Below are 17,823 nucleotides of genomic sequence, written 5' to 3'. Positions count from 1 at the left end.
GCACACACTGTCAGAGCTGTGTGAGATCACTACCATCCTGCTTTTGTGGGGGTGGGTAGGGGTGTTAAATAATAATGATTTTTTTGGTTTTGTTTTTTCCCCCATAGGTTTTTAACATTCTAAAAGCTCTTTATTCCAAAGATACTACAAGCTAGTCAGTGTATTCAGTAGGTGTAATGTATTGTAAGTTGCTTCAGAGGTATTGCAAGTATTACATACAACAATAATAAAACAGTGCATTGACATAAATAAGGAAATTTACTTTTGGTACTTAAGTACTTTTAAAAGCAAGTACTTCTGTACTTTTACTTAAGTAAAAATCTGTCTTTACAACTTTTACTTGTAATGGAGTAATATTTGACCAGCGGTATCTGTACTTTCACTCAAGTAATGGAGTTGTGTACTTTGTCCGCCTCTGAAATGTTTAACAGCTTTGTCAGTGGATAAAACACATTATCTGTTTTCAAATGCTTTGAACTTAGTTATGCATAAATGTTATGCATATACAATGAGTATAATATAACGTAATATAATGAGTAAATGTTGTGCATGTAATAATAGCACATAGGCTACTGTATGTGTGTGTGTCATAAATTATATTACTTGTGTGGATGTCCCAGGGGTGTCCAGGAGGGCCACTGTCCTGCAGAGTTCAGCTCTAACCCTAACTAAACACACCTGAAGCAGCTAATCAAGCTCTTACTAGGCATACTAGACACTTGCAGGCAGGTGTGTTGATTTGGAGCTGAACTCTGCAGGACACGGCCCTCCAGGAGCGAGTTTGGAGACCCCTGATATATCCTAACAAAAAAAATGTATCAAACATTACTTTGGTTACTAGCATGTATCCAGAGTAGTACCATGGTATTCTTTCAAATCATCCATTCGTTAAGAAATTTCTACATTATACAATACATTTGTTGGACATGATCTGTATTTTAAAATAATTTACAAATCATATAAAAGTTACCGCAGACAAGGAAACAACTGTATCCACATTGTTCGGGAAAAACAAAACACTTCTCCTTTCAGTTAAACTGAACTGCTGAATCTGCAAGTGTAGTCTTGCAAGATATCAAAATATACCACTGCTAGCTTCCAAACACAGATAACGATACCGGTTACGAACATAATATCATCTGCTTATGGATATTTGTGTTCGGAAAACATTTAACACACTGCCGACTTCGGTCTTTACAAACATGCAGCACACAAACCCAGTGCTGCAAACATGAATAAAACACGACTTCATTCCACTTTAGTTGCCTTTCCCGAGGAGATTCGAAGAAATGTTTCTCTGAAGTCGCCGCTGAATGATGCACTAAAGCGGTTCAACAGTTGTCCAAAAGTGTCTCGGCTGCCAAAGTTGACGCCCTGTTGAAATACGACAAATCGTGAAACAAACATCCTACCGTGTGACAGATGAAGCACGTTAGATCGGCTTCCTCTCTGTGAAGCGCTGAATTGTTGTGACTGACTCGCTCTCGATCACCCGTTACTCTCTAACGTTACTCATAAACTCTTCCCCTTCCCCCTCAGTCCATCCATCCTGCCCGAATCCCTTTTCTCCTGCGCGACCATGAGCCATATTGAGGATTTACTCATCATGACTTAAACAGCGGAACTCAGACCTGATAACCAGGAGAGTCTTTACTACATTTCATAGTTTTAGCCTACCTCTGAGACAAAGTGAGCTGCTTGAAATTGGCCAAACTCTGATCCGCATGAAAACCCCTCCCGACCATCTTTCAGGATTTTCCACTTACCCGTCCTCGTCCTGTAGTTTACAGTGCCACACCCCCATCTCTCCCTCTGTTGCCTCCCTCTCCGCCGTGGCTAGACTGGAAACTCAAACAGTACGGAAGCAGCAGTTCTCTGTTCTTGTTCGCTCTAAATAACGAGTATTCAGTGAATTTTGAGCTGTTAACAGTTAACCAGCCCTAGCTTGTGTTGTTATCTGCAGCTGTTCTCTAATCCACTCCTTTAATATGTAGGTCAGGTTCAGCTGTGTCCTCTGTCTCATCAAACAGCGGATTACTTGTGAAATGTATATGCCGTAGATGTGTTGTTTTGCTGTTTTGGGGTCAGTGTTTCCGACAGGATTTAATGAGACTGTGGGATGCCAGGATTGGGGTCATGCTACTACTATGTAATGTTTTTTTTTTTTTTTAAGTTAAATGCATCAGTCTCTTGCATTTTAAGAGTAAAATTAGCAGGCCATACCTTTTTCATTGACAAAACTGAACAGAATAAAAATGTGTTTGCTCTGCATTGACTTGTATCTGGACTTTAGTGGTGTGCAGTGTTGTTCTGAAAAGAAGAGGCAACGTCCCACAAAATAATGTTCTTTTTAGCAGCATCATATGACCCTTTTAACAATGTACTTAATGTTCTGTTTATTAAAAAAAGTATAAATCTCATCAATTTTTTCATTTTTTTCAACATTTATTCAAAAATAATAACTCAAGGCAGTAACAATTTAAACAAAATGTTTTATTTGTGAACTGATGGTCAGCTATTCTTTTTAATAGTAAACTTATTTTCAGATTATCAGTCATCAATTTATTGCATGAACTAATCACCAATCATGCCCAGTCATATCCAGCCATACCACGATGGAGGCATTGCCTCCTCTCACATGACTTTCCCCATTCATCCTCTATTACCCCCCTCCAAACCCACCGCATGCTTTAGTGCAGTGGTGGCCAACTCATCAATCACGATCAACTGGTAAATTTGTATCACTGTCTCAGTAGCTCCTGAAAATAACAGAAAAATTAGTACAAAAAAATAAATTTCTCCAGTCTTTGTACTGTATTTTTCTGTAACTTTACCCTCTGCTATTGCTTCAGAAGTGCTTTATACACTTTTTGATGTAATATTTCTGTTTATTTATTCTTGTACTATGGATTATTTTGTCGTCCAATTTTTTCAGGAGGCATTTTCTCCTAAGGAAACAAACAATTTAAATAATAATAATAATAATGAAAATAGTTTTATTTTAAATGCAGTTGAGTTTGAAGAGGCAGGTGTGTTTTAAATATATGGTGTACAGCAGGGGTGTCCAAAATCAGTCCTGGAGGGCCACTGTCTGCAGAGTTTAGCTCCAACTTGCCTCAACACACATGCCTGGAAGTTTCTAGTATGCTTAGTAAGACCTTGGTTTGCTGGTTAAGGTGTGTTTTATTGGTGTATGAGCTAAACTCTGTAAGACAGTGCCCTCCAGGAGCAGGATTGGACACCCCTGCTGTACAGTGTATAGTGGATCTTCAAGTGTACATAATTTGGCTATTTCTTTGCACTGTCTGTCAGCTTTATTAAATTTATTTGATCTGTGTCTTATGACAGTGACGTAATGTAATTCTGCAAAAACTGAAGGACACAAGTACTTTGGATCTGGTTCAGAGCAAACAAGATGACGATGGTGAAGTCAATAAAGCGCATATCAGATGAACAGATGTAAAAAAAAAAAAAAAACAACGAATGGAGCATCTCTCATGCCCCAGTAAAGTCAAACAACACCCTTGGGATAAGCAATGCATTTATGAACACTTATTGCATTAAATTATATCACCCAGTGTTACAAAGCTAGAGTACATGTTTTTCATTAGAAGAATAAAATCTAAATCTACGTTTTCCAAAAAAGTGTTTTAGACAAATGTAACACAATAAATGTAGCATTGTTACCCTCTTTTGGTACTAAGCCATTTTGTGAATTTGATTTAATTTTGTTTTCTTTTTTATTCTCTTTAAAAGTTTTTAATTTTAATTGTGATTTCGACCGACAGTTGCTTTGCCAAAGCAACATCGCAAAAACAATGTGAGAGACCTTTCACGTTATAAGAAGTTCCAAAAACAAGTTTGGTTTATTATGAAACTGTGACGGGACAAATTAGATGGGTCGCCACAGTCTAGGCAATTAATGGGACACTCTGGGGGTCCTAAATACACAAAACTTGTAAAACGTGTAAAAACTTTCCTCACTCATTGTGCATTATGATGCATTAGTTGTGCATCATCAGTCCTTACACATAAAGAACTGGTTTACACTTGGATCCTGTGTGAAATGGGTGGTTTTTCAGAATGGGGAGAGCAAATGTAAAAGTTTACAGACCCCATGAAATGTATATATGGTTTCTGTGGCTTTTAGTTCCTGTGTAGGTGTACAGCTAAGTTGACAAAGAAAGCTTTTAGCAGATAACACATTTCAAAATTCCAGTCTTACTCTCCCTGAAAAACTGACCAAAAATGTTGCTGACTCTCATGCTCTTACAGGTGTGTCCAAATTTATGCACAATAAAAAGCTCTCTTAAATGAGAACATTAATCCTGTAATATTAGCTGCCACTGACAAGCAGCAACAAATAGAAAAACTCGGTTCATGGCTGTGAAGTAAACCAAATCCTATAGTCTGATTAAACCTTAGCCCTTCACTGTGTCTCACCTTATTTCAAAAGAACATGCAGTTAAACAGGGGTTCTTAAACTCAGAGCCTCTCCAGAAAATCACATCTTGGATGTCTCTCCCAGCTAAATGAACTCATCGGCTGATCGGTAGTCCACACCATAGCTACAATGACAATGACACAGAGGAACAACACTAAAAACATTCAGAATCCACCTTGCTTTAAAGAGCTTGAACTTGTGAATCATATTTAATAGTTCCACGTTCAATAAAACATTTGCAATTGGTTTGTAATTTTTTTTTAATGCATGTTTGAGCTGGGTTTTGTTCAGCTTCTGGCATTTCGAGTGCTTCAAAAAACTGAATAATTTTGCGACGTTTGTTTCTCCCATCACTAACCTCTTGTTTATCGGACTGCTAAGACTCGTGCTGTTGGTCTGAATCTGTGACGTATCGAATAATGCCATCTCAACAGCTGTTCATGAGCACTAGTGATTTATAACACACTTTACGCTAAGCATTTAAAAACGTACTGTGTACACTACGTTCACCAGAGTCACAGTGTTCTGGACACCAGTTTTTTAAGAATTCATTAAAAATGAATCTAAGCATCAGTGAGTGTATATTAGCACTGTTTCTAGTTTGATAGGTTCTGAAGCAGCGTTTGGACCCGGGAACTGTGACGCATGACGTCAGACCTAACAAACAACCGTAAGCAGCGTGGCTGTGATTAGGCCATAGGCACGAGGCCACTGACATACGAAACAGCTCAAAATTACACAATCATGACTCCAGGGAAGTGGGGCAACAGATCGAGACAAAGAGAGAGACAGAGACTAGCAGAGGACAGACAGGATTAAAGAACAGACCATCTGTCCATCCCTCATTGCTCAAACAAAACCAGCAAACAGCCTCACGTTACTGACACATTCCTGTCCTCTTTGGCTCCACATGTATGTGCAGGATTCAGTTGGTGACTGAGCAGTGTCAGGCCAGTAGCGGTGGAAAACACAAAAGTCTAAAATATCTTGTCTGAGATTTGCATTAGTGTGTGTTTGTGTGTGTCTTTGGCATAATCACTAGTAAACCGTTTATCGTGACTGTGTGTCACGCTTGTGTCACAAGATTGCTGTCATTTGATTTCCCTGCTGCTCTGCATGCTTGTAAAACAGGTTGTGCATATTTCAGCGTTGCTGTATGCAGGGAAAATAAGAAAGACCAGATCTGTTATATGTGCAAACAAAAACGCACGCACGCACACTCGCTCACACACACACTCACTCACACACACACACACACACACACACACACACATACGCATGCACGCTCGCTCACACACACACACACACACACACACACTTTAATAGCGGTGGCACCTGATTATGAAAATATATTATTTGAATAATATATATTATTCTTAAAAAGTCAGATGTTCTGTGTTTTCTAAAGGCCATTCACACTTCACCGACAGATGCAGCCGCTTGCTGGGTTTGTCTGATCAATGTGTTACTCCTGTCAGCGCTTGCTTTCACAGATCGTTGAATCTGTGTTTATGGGGTCTTGTTGGATCTGCGTCTGTCAGTGCAGTGTGAATTGGGCTTTAAATTAGGCCCTGACTCCAGTTCAGTTCTTAAGTGATCACCACTAAATCAAATTAAACCACCAGGGTGGAGTCCAAGCTAGTCAAAGCCCACCACAATCGCATTGTGTTTTCAGTTCTAGACAACAGCAGATCAAAAGCTGTAGGAGTTTTATTGTGGTATCTGTTTATATTACTTGCTGACTCCATCATACTCAATATTACATGCCTGGAAACTGGAAAGGCAAACTGCTCAATTTGATCTAGAAGAACAGGAAAGGTCGACTCTCCTGGCTTTTTTGTAGCCAAAGGTGATCAGAGGGAGACGCACCATCATGATGAAATCTAAAGGATCCTTTCTCATCCTCACCGGCTGTCTGCCTTTAGCAGGTAGGATGCATCTAAAACCAGAGATTATTATCATTCAACCAAAGAAACGTGAGATACTGATGATGTTTCTGTCACACTGCTGAAGATAATATGCTGGGCTGGTGTAGTGCTGAATGTAGGTAAGATCTCAGCAGTGATTTGCTTTGAGCTGGAGCTGTTTTCTAATTAGCTATGTAGGTTTAAAAATGTTCTTACGTCTAGTGTTGTATGTAGCACCATGGTCCTGCGAGACACTGTATGTCCCCACATGTAACGGAATGACAATAAAGCTCAACTTGACTTGACTCTTAAAGAAAAAACGTGAGCTGTTTTCTAATTGTATAAAGCATCACTTTGAGTTTTTGCCATTCAGGGTCTATTGAGTGAGAATACAGACTAAGATTTGGATATATTCCTAAATTCATCAATATCTTTCTAGTTCACATGCTCGGAATGAATCAAGCACAACTCTATCCCATGACAATTGCTAAAGATTTCAATACATTGATTGCATGTGGCTATTTAGACGTTAAGATTAAATCTAGTGTCCTCTAGAAGAATTTTGACTTTTTTAAAGCTACAAATGACCCCAGGTCTCATCTACTTTGGCTCTCAATTCTGTGTCAGGAGAAACCTTTGATTTTAGCTAAAAGAGGTGTAAACACGAAAGCCTGCTGGTAAGAGCTGTGCAGGTAAACCTCACTCCCCTGATCTCAAGAGGTGCACTAGTGACTGACGCTGCAGTCTTTAGCCTCCTTGTTAGTGCGCCCACCTCCCATGCTGGTTTGAGTCATGAGGATATTACAAAAGCATGGGTGAGGAAGGGTGAATGGGATCAGTACATGACCTAGGTCTGACTCAAACCCTGCTCCCCATGTGTCAACGGGACACACAATCCACTGCAGCACAGCTCTGCCACCAGGGGCCAGTTGCATAAACTTAGGGCCAGATTTACAAACAGCCAAAATCTGGCGATTAAAAAATGACTGTCAATATTTTCTAAAGATGCACAGTGAAAAATTAGCGCTGAAAAGTTGCGTGCAAAACTAGTCTAAGCATTTCATGTAACCAGCAACAGATGCTGATTCTGAGACATTCACTGACCATCCTTGCTCTATCTTGCAGCGTTGTCCTTGACATGCTACACATGCATGTTTCCAGCCATCTCTCCGCTGGACTGTGTGAAATTCCCCCAGGAATGTCCGGTGGGCCAGAGATGTCTTGCCAGCACAGCTGTAGGAGCAAAAGGTCAACTGAACCAAACACTGCACAGAGAGTCACTGTACTATTGTACTGGCTGATTAACAAATGGAACAAAAGAATGAATCAGCACAGTCTGTGGGAATGTGTGATACTGGTTTAGTTTACTTTCCCACACCATCACGCACACACAAGATGCATCTTGTGTAGAGGTTTTCTATCCCGGTGGGGACTTAAACCTGAATACACACCAACCTATCTTGCAGCGTTGTCCTTGACATGCTACACATGCATGTTTCCAGCCATCTCTCCGCTGGACTGTGTGAAATTCCCCCAGGAATGTCCGGTGGGCCAGAGATGTCTTGCCAGCACAGCTGTAGGAGCAAAAGGTCAACTGAACCAAACACTGCACAGAGAGTCACTGTACTATTGTACTGGCTGATTAACAAATGGAACAAAAGAATGAATCAGCACAGTCTGTGGGAATGTGTGATACTGGTTTAGTTTACTTTCCCACACCATCACGCACACACAAGATGCATCTTGTGTAGCGGTTTTCTATCCCGGTGGGGCCTTAAACCTGAATACACACCAACTCATGGGGACTTGTGTCACTAAATTTAGGTCCCCATGGGGAAACAAGCTTATAAATCATACAGAATGAGTTTTTTTTTTTTTTTTGAGAATGAAAACATGTAAAAAGTTTTCTGTGAGGGGTAGGTTTAGGTGTAGGGTTGGTGTAGGATGATAGAAAATACAGTTTGTACAGTATAAAAACCATTACGCCTATGGAGAGTCCCCACAAGGATAGTAAACCAGACGTGTGTGTATGTGCGTGTGTATGTGTGATGAAGGTGGTAGGAAAGCAGTAGTGAAGGTTTTTTCAGAGTATGAATTAGAGGACTTTCATGTTTTTAAGGCAAGTTCTGCACATGTGAGTAACAGGGTGTTCCCTAATAAGCTGTCTGGACCTGATTCTGCAGAACCTGATTTAACACTGCGTAATACATTTAGTTTTGCAAGTCGGGCGCTTGACTATTAACAATGTCTGTACATACAGTAGTCAACATTTGCAGTGGATCAAAAAAGTTAATTAAAGTTGTGCTAAGACAAGAATGCTTTTAGGTTTTAGGAAAACTTTGATGAAAGGTTTTAATCCACTTCAAATGTTGACTAGTGTATTGTGACTTTATTGTCATTCTAGCCATATGAAATAGATGATCTGAAAAATATGTAAAATTATCAACCAGTTGATTTATTTCTCATCATGTGTGTGGCAGGAAAGCCTGTGGCTGTTAATGGCACAATAATAGACCAGCATGCAGCATGTTGTAGCTTGTTCAAATATAATGACACAAATATTTTTTTCCCATGTGCTGTTGACTGTAATGTGAATATACCTGGTTTACTTCATAATAACTGCCTCAAATGCAACACCTGAATATCTTGGCAAATATCGCAACGGCCTGGAAACTTTGTTTTCCAATGGATTGGCAAAAGACCTGTAATCCTGGTACTTCTGAACGTTGTATCTGTTTACATAAACTTTTCTTACTAGAAACTTCACAGAGGCTTATGTGATGCTCAAGGGACAAAGTAGTTTAGTTTGTCTCAAAAAAAGTGACTGAAAAAAAGACTACTTTATTACCTGTGTGTCATTCAACATGCAGGCAATTAACACTGAAAAGATGCATTTCAAAGTGTGAAATTCAGAATAAAAACCAAGCGACAAACAAAATCTGAAAATAGGTCATAAGTATTGTAATAAAAAAGTAAGCTAAATTCACGTGCACAATTGGACTATTTCTTTAGTATTTTGTTGGTGCAAAATGAGTACTATCAGGTGCTGAAACTGTAGTGAATAGCAAACTGTGATCTCAGGCCCTTGATTGGGACGGCCTGCATCAGCACTGAGACGTGATGCTTGTGTGTGTCCAGGGTCAGTGTGCATCGTCCTGTACGAGCGGAGCTGTGCCCTGCCATCACAGTGTGACCTGAGAGGAGAGAAACAGGCAGCAGGAGTTTCCTTCAACTACACGAATGAGTGCTGTGACACGGATCTCTGCAACACTGCTGCACCCATCAGCTCCCCCCGCTGGACCGGAGCAGTGCTGAGCCTCTGCGGTCTGGCCCTCCTGCTCCAGCTGGGATGAGGGAGCTCTTAATCTAACAGGAGGTGCTCACTACATTATCAGCAAAGTCTGAGATTCAGAAACACCATGACATACCAACACCATCCGTTTGCAACCAATGCATCAGCTCAAATTTTAAATGCACACAAGACTGAAACTATAAGTCCATCTACGCACTTTCTTGCAGACGCCATGCTTGAAAGGAAGTGCCTGCAACCACACACACACACACACACACACACACAGTGCATTAAAGCTCATGAGAATGAGTCATGTAGTTACTCAATGCTCAAAATAATGAAACTCTTCTTCTAAACAGTTAAACTGAGTTTAAACAGCTGCTAAATCTGACAGCTAATTTGCTTTGTCTTATTTTTTTGGTTGCTGCAAACGTTAATGACAGTAACTTTTTTGTAATTTTTGATAATTCTAGAAAAATAAATGCATATTTTTCATATTAATAGGCCATGTTCTAGAGGCTGTTCCATTCCTATAGAGCACAACAGTGTTTTCTGTCCTTTTTTCAGGATTTGTTTCTCAAGTTTTTAAATCTGTTTTACTCTATGACTTAAAATAATCTTAAATATGTTGTGCTTTATTTAAACAATTTATTTTTAAATCTTAAGTTATATTAAACCTGAAATATCTAAACATGAAGGATCAAGAAAAAATGTACTCAGCATTTCATTTTTTTTATTTCAACTTTATTATAAACTGTATTGCTGAATAACAATTTTAGAAATGCAGGAAGAAAATGACTTTGTTGTAACATCCATCTAATCAATAAAATCCTCACTAATCAATATTTGCACTGATGTTGTGTTGTCCATTTGAGTGCAGAGTAAGATTTGGAAATGACTATTAAGTGGTTAAGAGGAAGTGAACCCAGAAGTGCACGGGGCGAGGCATGATTTATACCATTTATAAAAATATTTTAGAAACAGGCTGAATCAACTTAAAGAGGGCAGACTAGAGCTTAAAACATCACTGGTTTCCTCTTTTTCAGAAGACAACAAATGTGCATATATTTCAAAACTCTCCCCACACAATAAATAAGAGTGTTTTCAAAGTGGACATTGACAGTGATATTTAGAGATGGAAGAATATTCTAGTGACTCAAATTTGCACATACATCATATCATATAGCTACGAGATGAGACTGTCACTTGGGGCCAGTTCCTGATTTAAAAGATTTTCAGTGAATAACAACATTTATTTTAGTTTTTTCTTCTCACATAATGCATGGATTTAGAAGATCTGAAACATCACACAGGATTCCTATGGAGATGTCTCCATGACTTTGCAACATATCAATCAATGCAATGTAAAGAGTAGCTTCAAAACCAGTTTATGAAATGTATGCGACCAAAGCAGCCGTGAGTGAAAGCTGTCATTAAAGGCTATGGTTACAGACTCTAGATAATGACACAGCGAGAGGGAGGGACAGTAATGAGAGGAATGAGGCAACAACATCCTGCTTGTAACTGCTAGAAAAGCACTCGTCCACACGAACATTGAACAAAAATAATGCAAAACAACCACTACTGCTGCCTCTTAAACATTTGACCATAGTTTGTAATGTATCGCTGCAGGCTGCCTGTGCATAGCAACAGAAATGACCTTTGACCTCTGCAGTTCAGCTGCTTTTAAAATATATGAACTATAAGACCACGTTTAGTTGAAAAGCGAGACATCTGCCAGCGCAAACAACCTCAGGTGCTCAAGACATACAGGAACCAATTGAAGCATGAGGACAATCTGGAAAGAGAACTCCTTCTTCTATTTGAGAGCCTTCACGACGGAGGAGTAGGCCATGTGTATCTCCTCATCGCTGGGACAGGTGGAGGAGAACTCCTCTCGGGCATACGCCGCGTCCAGGTATCGCCACAGAGACGTTAGCGAACGAGGGATGGAGAAACCTCGAAACTTCAGACACACCACCTGAGAGCGGGGAAAAGAGAAGCTAAGCGTTGCATTCGTCAACTCTCTTGCTCAAGCATCAGCCTGTTGGCTGTTTGTCTCACTTTGACGATGTGGAGCTTGGGCAGCAGGTTGCAGTCGGCCAGAGTGAGCTGTTGACCGTCCAGAAAGGGGCGGGTGGAGGAAGTGACATCGTCAGCGCTGTTCTCATCGATCTCATCCGGCAGAGGAGAGCTCAGGTAGTCATCCAGCTTCTTCAGGGCCTTCAGCAAACCCTTCTCCAGATCTGCACAAGCAAACAGTTCATACAGCTTCATTTAAAAAAATAAAAATAAAAAAACCCACAAAATGGTTTGACAAGCGCAATTTCCTGTTCCTGTGTTGACGTATTTCCTGTTCAAGGAAATGTCAAGGCTTGTCCTATTTTTAAAAGCCTATAAAACCATTTTTTTTTCTCTATGTGTCATTGATAGGCAGAGGCAGGTGTCATTCACAGTCATTCACACCAACATGAATGTCCAGTCTGATATTCACATGATGTTCGTCTGTTCAGACCAATGTGGAAAAAATGGCAGACATGCTGAATGAAAATGCAGTTCTCTCCGACATTAGGTGGCAATACGATCTGCTTTTTAGGATGCAGATATATGTTTTTTTTTTTTTTCTATTTCTGACACCTGCCTGACACGGAGAAGAAATGAAGATAAGCATGTTTTTAAACAGCCATTCAGATTTTTAAAATTTGTATTTTATGATGTCTATCAAACTACACCAAATACAAGATTACGGAGAGCCGGGTCCAAATGCTACCTCTGCTATTCACGGTTGCTTAGCCAAATAGTGTGTTTGAGAGCGCCACCAAGTCGACTCTTATCAGTGTGATGGGAAAGAGATTAGATTACCTCCTTGTAAAAAATCCTGTTGCATTGAAAGCATGCAAACGGTTTGAAAAGACACATTAACTGTTCATTTCAAATAAACAATTTATCGCACCAAATTTTCGGTTCAAACGTTCGTCTTGGCCTAAACCAGGTGAAAAGCGACGAGGTTCCAGCGAAAAGCAATGTGTCCACATGAAACACAAAAAATGGGATGTGATGGAACACAATTAATCACAAAACCGTTTCTCTCTACTTCTCTCTGTTGTCTCACACTCAAGGGCCGGTCCACTTTTCATTCCATTGATTGTATGCATGTGAAATCAGGAAACGCAAGCTCATGCGAATTTAGCTGTTTTCCAGTATTTTGTGAACTCTGAGCTGTGAATTTGTATCACTTGAAGATATGTGACCAATAGAATATTAAATAGCTCATGTTGTCACCTCTTAGCTGAACTAAATAAATGCACATTTTAAATCTGCAGGATTGCAGCGTTACTGCAGTAAATGACTGAATATTTGTATTATATGTTGAATTATGTATTTAACAAGGAGACAGCAGAGCGCAACATTGCAGTGTCTGCAGTACCAATGAAACAGACAACACAATTAAATGTGTGTGGATTTAGGGTGCATCAAGAGCACTGAGCTTTGGCATTATTCAGACCTTGGACAGTCTTGCACACTCACTTCCTGTTGCATACATGGGACCAGCCCAGAATGTAGTGAAGCTTGTCCTGGTCTGGTCACTTAGCAATCTTTTTAACAAATCTAAAAGAATGAAAACAGTTAGCAGCACTCTTGCACTCACTGTCATTCATCTGCGGGTTTGAATTCTTAATGTAGGCGGAGAACTTTGAGAACACATCCAGACCTGCGGTGTTTGATTCAGGATTGTGAGCTGCCAGCCGTGGGTATCTGTTGTGTCGGATAGAGGGATGAAGAGGAGGAGGACAAGTGGATATTGTAAACATTACAGTTGTGAAATGTAGGAATGGAATACAAACACAAACGCAGTGACATGGAGCCACAGAATGAATGGAAATAAAGCATGCGTTAATGAAGAGAGTTACTTGGGAGGGCAGAGGGTTTCCTCCAGGAACTCTTCTATCTTGTTGGTGTCCGTCTTCACCTCTGTGCCGTACAGCAGGAAAGGAGGCTGAGCCCCAGGAGCCAGATCTTTAAGAACGTCTGGTTTCCTACTCACAAAACAGAGAAAGAGGAATAGCACACCACTTGTTTTCCAGGTGCTACTTGTGCAAAATGCTGAATGCATGTGCTCCTCTCAGTTTGCATGTGCTAAAAGCACACTGTTGGAGATCCCACAATGCAATGCACTTAACTTGACCTTCTATTTCCAGTGTGAATGAAAATGTCTTTTTTTTAATTGGACCACCAATTTTTTTGAATACAGTGCTTATAATGTAACACACTACTGGTTTGAAACGGTAAAAGTCTAGGTTTCGCTTACTTGAATTTATACATTTATGTAACTGCGTTAGGTTTGTGAATGCACAGAAACACCCACCTCTTCATGTCCACGGTGGTCACATTAAAGGTCACGCCTTTCAGCCACAGGACCATGAAGAGCCGCTGAGAGAACGGGCAGTTCCCAATGCTCTGCCCATCGCTTCCTGCCTACACACACATACAGAGGATTAAACACAATTACAAAAAACGTACTTTGAGTTTTGTTTTTGTGAACAGCAAACAGCCACAGCAAGGGATCACATTGCACCCAAACTGTGAATGTGAGTTTGCAGCCTGAATAATTAGTTGCGTCGAGCATGAAGAGTGCTCTTCACATTTACTCTGACATGGATTCAAAAGAAAAACAGTATAAAGACAACACACTTCATGTCACGATAATTTTCGGAATTCGATGAGTTGAAGTAACAAGGTGATATGAACCACATTACAAGGGAAACACATGTTTAAGTTGCTGAGGCAGTTGTATATAAAAAAATCCTAATCCTTCATGAGCAAGCATGGATAGAGGCAAATAATCCAGCAGGTTCAGACAGTTTAGTAGGATTTGGGGCATTTCATCATTTCGTTTAGGGGAGGCAAGTGTAATGGAGGAGCTGTTCAGGTAAACCGCACTCCCCTGCCCGCATGAGCTGCACTGTTGGCTGTGGTATACATTGGTAAATATTGTATTTAAAACACTATAGAGGAGAGCAAACATTGTAAACTGTTAGACAACCTCCACATTTTATTTATAAATGCTACATAAAAAACTGCTCTTATCAAGCCACTTCATTGGGATTTTAACAGTCAACTGAATAATGAAGAGCTCGTAGATTGACTACATTGAACATATATTACATATTAAGACATAAAAATGAAGGAATCGAGGATTAAATCAACCGTAAATGCATCTATTTAACTGACTCTTTGATTTATTTACTTATTTACAATTAAAAAAATAAAAAACTCATTCTATAGCACTTAATAATAACAAGGCATAAAATATTAGGCTATTAATGCAATGAAATGTTCATAATGTAATAATTTTTTCAATTAGTTTAATTGAGAATTTATGTAATATGAGCTCACAATAAAATGTTTTTCACATAATGTAATAGATTATTTTGTGAAACACTTATTACATTATAAACACATGACAGCAACTTAATCACAGTTAATTGCAAACATAAAATAATAATGATTCATAACCTAATAGCAGCACATAGTGTATATGTGGAACAATATTTACAATAGAAAAAATGTCTCTCAACATAAAATTATGAGCACATTAGGCTACATTGTGAAGTCAAAGTGTTTCATAGAAATTTTGTGGTTTTGATCTGCTCCATTTTAATTTGCTATGGCCCCAAAACAGATTTGAAGTTTTATGCACTGGATTAATAAATAAATATAATCAACAATAAATATAATATAATATAATAATTTAAATAGCAACCATAAAAAAAACTACATATTCTGCATATTCATATGTTAGTAATGTGCTGTTGAATTATTGTTTTTTCTAACTAATTTTTTCAAGCTACCAGCCAAATCTTCCTGTAGTAAACCTAACACAAGTTCTTCACAAACTGCTTCGTTTCACCATCTTCCCGTGGTGGAAACAGCTTAGGCTCACACGAGACGATACGATATGTGTACCATAGATGCATCCTTCAGTTTGTGGATTTATTATTGTTTTCCATTGGTTGCTGGTTGAAACTGCTATTTGTTTCATTAATATTATTGTAGTTATTTAAATTATTGGTGTTAAAAGGGGATTTTTTTTCTTTTGCTTTAAGTTGTGTTACTCTCTGGCAACTGTTTTTACTGCATATGCACTCTTTATACACGCATATGAACATGAAGCATATATTATGATCTTTGCAGTGAGCAGATCTCAACCCAGTTGGACACCTATATGGGAGATTTTGGACTGAGGTGTTAGACAGTGCTCTCCACTACCATCATCAAAACACCAAATGCAGGAATATCTTTAGGAAGAATGGTGCATGCCTCCAGTTGAGGTTCTGGGAGCACTGAAGCTGTGCTGGCAGCACGTGGCGCCCCAACGCCTTACTTTCCTGTTCATCACGGTAAATCTGCTTTGTATGTATTGTGTTATTTTAAGTGCTATAGAAATAAAGGTGACGTGACCTGACTGTAATACTATTACTACTAATAACATTATCAACAACAATAAAAAATACTAATAGAAATAATAAATGCATGAATATTTAAATCTGGTGCATTTTTCATATGTAGTTTAAAACTATATTTAGATTAAAAGAAAATCACCGTTTTCTATTTATATATATTTTTTTATATACATTTTTTGGTGATTTCATAAGGTAATGCCATAATTTAAAAAGCGTTATTACATTACAAGCTCACGATTTTATCACGTTTTGTGCCAATTACTACATTACAAATATTTTATTACATCACTAATGATAGGTTTATTACATTATGTGAAGGTATTCAGTTGGCTAAAGCTGCATTAGTCCTGAGTGAAGTCACAAATAATGGCCTTTGATCCTCCAGCAGCCTGCGGGGAAACTCACCTTCACGAAGAGCTCAACCTCGGGTCTCTCCTCACTCATCTCGGACGGTCCTCCAGCGACGGCCAAATAACTAGAGAGAGCTTTATGACAGCGATCCTACAGCTCAATAAATCAATGTCCTGTATTCCTGTCGCCTTTTCTCCGAGCTCACTTCCGCTGTGCCTTGAACAGTTGGAAATTGTACGCAACTTTTCCCCTTCGAGCTATGAATCTGGCAGTGGGAGGGGAATTTGAATTTGTCTGATTTCCGCGTGACTAATGTACGAACATTTACTGTTAGCGTTTTGTATCGAAATCAATAACGCGCCGCGGTTAAGACAGCTGACTCTACTGTGATGTGACGCTGTCTCTCTCTCTCTCTCTCTCTCTCTCTCTCTCTCTCTCTCTCTCTCTCTCTCTCTCTCTCTCTCTCATTTCCTGATTTTGACGAGCCTTGAACTTCCTCTAACTTGTAACCATATTATAACTGTTGGTGATGCTACTATATGCGTCTGCGCTATTTTTAACCCTGCAGTGTCAAACGTTTGCAAACAAACTAGACCGAAACTAACTGTTTAATATGCATGGTGACACTCGTATTGCATAAGCGCTGCATATTTTAGTTACTATGAAGTCGTTTAAAAGCAGTATTTTTACTTTTGTTTTAGGACAATATAATGGTCCTAAAGCAATAATTAATATAACTTAATTTTAATGATAAGTAACAATTTAGAGCAAATTGTACCCCGAATTTGATGGAATAATAACACTTTTGCTTAGCTAATGCTTATATTAGGCTATATATAATATGAATATTCATTTAAAGGGGTCATATGATGCGATTTCAAGTTTTCTTTTCTCTTTGGAGTGTTACAAGCTGATTGTGCATAGATAAGATCCCTGAAGTTGCAAACGGAGTTTTGCGCATCGTGTGTGTGTGTGTGTGTGTGTGTGAGAGCGAGAGAGAGAGAGAGAGAGAAAACACGAGAGAGACAGGGTCACATCACAGTGGAGTCAGCTGTCTTAACCGTGGCTTATGTACTGCAAACACATACCAGCTTCATCACTGTGTCTGTCACGCGACTGTTCCCCTTTCGGGCTCTGTCTTTACATTTATTTTGAAAGATGAAGCTCGCGATTATGGTAAGGGGCGTTACATTTCCGACGAGTGCTTGCGGTGTTCGGCCAATCACAATGCACTGGGTCAGCTGGCCAATCAGAGCAGACTGCGCTTGTCGGAAGGAGGGACTTTGTAGAAAACTAAGCGTTTGAGAGAGGCGGGGCATAGAGGACCTACAATAAAGTACAGTATATGAAAAATAATGTTTTTTG

At 39.3% G+C, this 17,823-nt stretch overlaps 3 protein-coding genes across 8 annotated transcripts in view; 1 reads left to right on the top strand and 2 right to left on the bottom strand.

The window, feature by feature from the left end:
* LOC107660989 (N(G),N(G)-dimethylarginine dimethylaminohydrolase 2-like) overlaps positions 1-2,024 on the bottom strand; it is a 10,220-nt gene extending 8,196 nt beyond the window's left edge. For 2 of the 6 annotated variants that reach the window (XM_016450423.1, XM_016450427.1), the window contains exon 1: positions 1,767-2,024. The gene's annotated coding sequence lies outside the window, so the exon portion shown is untranslated. The other 4 variants (XM_016450424.1, XM_016450426.1, XM_016450428.1 and 1 more) reach the window with 3 other exon arrangements.
* Positions 2,025-6,169: 4,145 nt separating this feature from the next.
* On the top strand, positions 6,170-10,070 carry LOC107660993 (lymphocyte antigen 6B). The gene is made up of 3 exons (XM_016450431.1): positions 6,170-6,372; positions 7,477-7,599; positions 9,490-10,070. Exons 1-3 carry the CDS (start codon positions 6,318-6,320, stop codon positions 9,702-9,704), a joined length of 393 nt encoding a protein of 130 aa, XP_016305917.1. The 5' UTR covers positions 6,170-6,317; the 3' UTR covers positions 9,705-10,070.
* A 303-nt stretch (positions 10,071-10,373) lies between these two features.
* LOC107660990 (chloride intracellular channel protein 1-like) lies at positions 10,374-16,787 on the bottom strand. The gene is made up of 6 exons (XM_016450429.1): positions 16,513-16,787; positions 14,010-14,119; positions 13,555-13,680; positions 13,293-13,399; positions 11,708-11,889; positions 10,374-11,624 (listed from the first exon to the last, which is right to left on the bottom strand). Exons 1-6 carry the CDS (start codon positions 16,549-16,551, stop codon positions 11,463-11,465), a joined length of 726 nt encoding a protein of 241 aa, XP_016305915.1. The 5' UTR covers positions 16,552-16,787; the 3' UTR covers positions 10,374-11,462.
* Between the last annotated feature and the right edge of the window lie 1,036 nt (positions 16,788-17,823).

Source organism: Sinocyclocheilus anshuiensis, unplaced genomic scaffold (assembly GCF_001515605.1).
Source record: "Sinocyclocheilus anshuiensis isolate Anshui unplaced genomic scaffold, SAMN03320099.WGS_v1.1 scaffold3416, whole genome shotgun sequence".
NCBI lineage: Eukaryota > Metazoa > Chordata > Actinopteri > Cypriniformes > Cyprinidae > Sinocyclocheilus > Sinocyclocheilus anshuiensis.
This window is presented reverse-complemented; position numbering and strand designations above follow the sequence as displayed.